At 43.8% G+C, this 3,850-nt stretch overlaps 1 protein-coding gene across 1 annotated transcript; it reads left to right on the forward strand.

Annotated features, from left to right (window-relative positions):
• Positions 1–1,383: 1,383 nt before the first annotated feature.
• Positions 1,384–3,175, forward strand: LOC130526357 (C2 calcium-dependent domain-containing protein 4C). The gene is made up of 2 exons (XM_057033947.1): positions 1,384–1,526; positions 1,619–3,175. The coding sequence occupies exon 2, from the start codon at positions 1,673–1,675 to the stop codon at positions 2,810–2,812; it is 1,140 nt and encodes a 379-aa protein (XP_056889927.1). The 5' UTR covers positions 1,384–1,526; positions 1,619–1,672; the 3' UTR covers positions 2,813–3,175.
• The last annotated feature ends 675 nt before the right edge of the window (positions 3,176–3,850 follow it).

Consider the following 3,850-nt stretch of genomic DNA (forward strand, 5'->3'; position numbering starts at 1 on the left):
GCAACAATGCCCAGTTCTCTTGTTAGTCTTAATTGGAATTGCAGCAAGAGTTAAAGACAGAGGTCCCATTCTGACTCCAGGTCATTTATCTCTCTGTTACAGAGAGCACTCTGGGTTTTTATTAGTGTAATAAAAATGATCTCCACTACCACAAAATACCCCCTGACCCCTGGGTGCTTTGAATCCTCTTCATTCTATTCACCATTCTCTCTCTCTCTCTCTCTCTCTCTCTCTCTCTCTCTCTCTCTCTCTCTCTCTCTCTCTCTCTCTCTCACGCACGCTCACACACACACACGGACACACACACATATCAAAACAGGTGGTTAGTTCCCTCCATTGGTGCTTATCTGTTGTGCTTTTTCGAGCAGACTGCATCAGATTTGAATAACTGTTGGATTTCCATTTATTTGCAATAAATCCTTGCAAACTGTATAAACTATAGAACCATAAAACATTAACTACATCCCACTAATATCTTCAGGATGACAAATGAGACTGCATCTACCATGTACAGTATGCTCTCTTGTGGTTGATTAAAGTATTGCTCATAAAACCTCGATATGGATGGTGAGCAGACTTCTCTGCATTGTTTGTTATAGCTGATATGAAATAGGATAATCAACATCAACATCAACACGTTTGTAATGTTCTTTGATCTGTGTCTGCTTTATTTTACGGAGGACATTGGATGTAATCTTCACGAAAAGATAATATGGATCTAGATCATTTCCTTGCACCATGAGCACATCGTCATAAATGAATTATGTCAAATGTAGATTAAGCCAAGGACGTGGAATTAGATTCTTGAAGTGGAAATATATTTTAGGTGGTATTCCATCAGCAGATTCCTCCATATGAATAAGAAACTGTGATTATTACCACCCGGGACAAGCGATGAGAATAATCTGTCATTTAAATTAATCAAAACCTTTAGTGGCACTTAAATCAATCCACAAAAGTCCACCAACGGGAGGAAGTTATGAAACATCAAACGGCCGTCTCGGGGTTTATCCTCCTCCGTGGTGCGCCTGTCCTCGGGTGAGGTGGCTTTTTAAATGTCACTGATGACGGAGCTGGTGGTCGGTGGTCTCTGGAGCTCTGGAGCGTTCCCTGTTTTGACCTACCTTTGAACACGAGGTCAGCTCTTCACGGGAGATGAAGACTTGAGGCATTTAAACCGACTGATCACGCAACCATCGTCAGTATTCTCATAGATCCTGTAATAACAGAATCTACGTTGAACTTTATAATTAACTGCATATAACAAACTGGTTATAAGAGAAAGGCGCATTTCCGTATAAAATGAGCTAAACCGTAGATGCTGACATCACATCCTCATAATGCAAATAACTGCACCCTGGTGCACCGGTGATGCGTGGCCGGTGATGCGTGGCCTCTCCCCTGACACGCAGATGGGGGCGGAAGAGCGATGATGCTGAGCCAGGCACTGACCTTTACATCAGCGGCTCAGCTGTTACTCTCACACAGGACTCTCTTTGGAGGCGGACGCATCGAGACCCCATCAGGTGAGGACTATATTTTTCTATTTAATGTGAATTTAGGTGTCTTAGATGCCTTTTAGCATTGATCTGCCTTCTTCGTTTTTATTTTCTTGCAGCAGTAAGCTAATTTTGGATGTGTGGAGGAAGCCGACAGCATTTGGGAGATAAAAATGTGGGTCCTTGAGAAGATCAAGGAAAGCGTGGACAAGCTTCCTCTGGAGCTGAGTCGTATGGGGAGAAGCACGGAGGAGATGTTTCCCTCTTCCGATGCCAGTTTCCGTTACAGGTTGCATAGCAACGTCCTCACCCCCGACAAAATCCCAGAGTTCTGCCTGCCCCCGCGGCTTTGCAAGAGAAGCCCGTTGAGAGCTGATGCGATGGCGTCCTGCCTGCAGGATCAGAACCGTTCATCCAGGATCGGTGCCTCTTCAAACACAACCCTGGAAGATCCAGAGATGAAGAACGGCGACGCAGTGAAGCCTTCAAAGAAACCTCTGCCGTTCTCTGCAGAGGCCTATGGCCTCGCTGGGATGTCTGGGAGCGCCAATACTCGAAGGAAGGAGTCTCTGTTTCTCTCCAAGTGCCCCGTGTACGTATTTGATAGAGGCAATGCTGCTGCAGCGTCCAGAGCCTCGCGGGAGGCTAAAAAACCATCCTCTCCCCATTGTGCTAAATCATTCCCTTGTAGCTCATCAGGTAAAGGATTTCTTAGAGGTGCGTCTTCCTGCCCTTCATTAATCGACAGCAGAGGGGATATCGGAAAGAGGAAGCTGGATAGTTTAAGTTTGATAAGCTCTCCGAGTTGCCCCCCGAGCTTGCAGGGAAGTTCTCTCACTTTAGTTCCGTCCGTCTTTTTCCCTCTGGACGTTCTGCGGTCCCAGGAGAGCCTCCAGCAGAAGCACAGCCTCGCCCTGCAGGGCCGCATCAAAGTGCATCTCGTGGCTGAGAGAATCATCTCTGCCAACCCCGTCTCCTCACTCTCCACAGTCAGAGTGCACGTGGAGTCCGTGAAAAGGGACGATGATGACCAGCAAACATTAAACTGTGCAGTGCATCTGTGTCTGATCCCGGGGAAAATACAGCAAAGGGAGAGTGCAACAAGCACGGATTCTGTCTTTAATGAAGATTTCTTCTTTACGGGGCTCAGCGGAGAAGACGTGCTGGAGCTACAGCTCAGAATACGAGTCCTGAACAAGCCAGCAGCTGGAACATTCAGTAAAAGGAAAGTTATTGGTGTGATCACCAAACCATTATCTCAGTTACTGAATATTAAAACAAACACAGGAGTGACTCAGTTTGGTTCAGTCTAAGATGATCATGTGTAGGGTTATACCATTAAGTCATTAATACCTGTACATGGATGGAAATAATAAATGTGCAATACCTATGTAATAAACGCACTAGTTACAGAACTATGGTTGTGGCCGGCATTTTGCAAAAAAAGCATATTCTAAAGGAAAATGTTTAAGGGTGTTTGTATGGTCTGTAAAACAGTTACTGGTTAATTAACAATTTAAAATGAAAATTTCAAAGACGCCACAGGACACTGGTGACGTCGGTAACCTAAAAATGAAAAGAACTGGGGCATTTTATGTGACAACTCAACTTATTTGACATCCTGCCAAAGTTGATCATGTTATTGAAATATGATAATAAAATATATTTAAATAACCGCACGGGCTCCTGCTTGCTTTCAAATTATGTGGCAACTTGTTCATTTATGTGCGTTTCAAAACATTGGACCATATTTAATACATCTTTTCGATACATTTCAAAATTATATTAACTTGTTTAAGTGCATGAAAACCATGAAATCGCAGTTTTTTCTTCAGTTTTTGTTGTGCTCAAACTTCACTTCACTTGGACTCGGGAACGGCGAACGGGATCCCGCGCTTCCAGATGACGTCACGTACACGCCCCCCCCCCCGCCCCTTAAACCTTATTTTAATTGTCAAACCTTTTACACAGTCACGCATAAAATGTGCACGCAGGGAAAACATTCAACAGTGTATCGTGATTTTTATTAAGTACTTGTCAGTTGTCAATTTGGAACGGCTGCAACGATCCGAAAATCCATTAATCTAGGAGAAAATGGAAAAATAAGTCAAATACCAAGTTCAATTTTTGATCATCAAAGAACAAAATCATCAATTATTAATCCTTTTGATCCTTTCACACCACGCCCACAGAAACGAGGCACTACATTTATTCTTAATTTTGACATTAGCAGCCAAATCCTCTACTCCGTGTCATACATAGTTGGATTCTTCAAAGCTGCCAGTTACAAACATTCCCCGTCGCCATAGAACGTGACGTCAACTAAACCGTGTAGGCGATCGCAATACGTG

Source organism: Takifugu flavidus, chromosome 5 (assembly GCF_003711565.1).
Source record: "Takifugu flavidus isolate HTHZ2018 chromosome 5, ASM371156v2, whole genome shotgun sequence".
Taxonomy (NCBI): domain Eukaryota; kingdom Metazoa; phylum Chordata; class Actinopteri; order Tetraodontiformes; family Tetraodontidae; genus Takifugu; species Takifugu flavidus.

Excerpts from the sequence above, each read along its gene's own strand:
- LOC130526357 (XM_057033947.1), top strand. The coding sequence starts at position 1,673 with ATGTGGGTCCTTGAGAAGATCAAGGAAAGCGTGGACAAGCTTCCTCTG.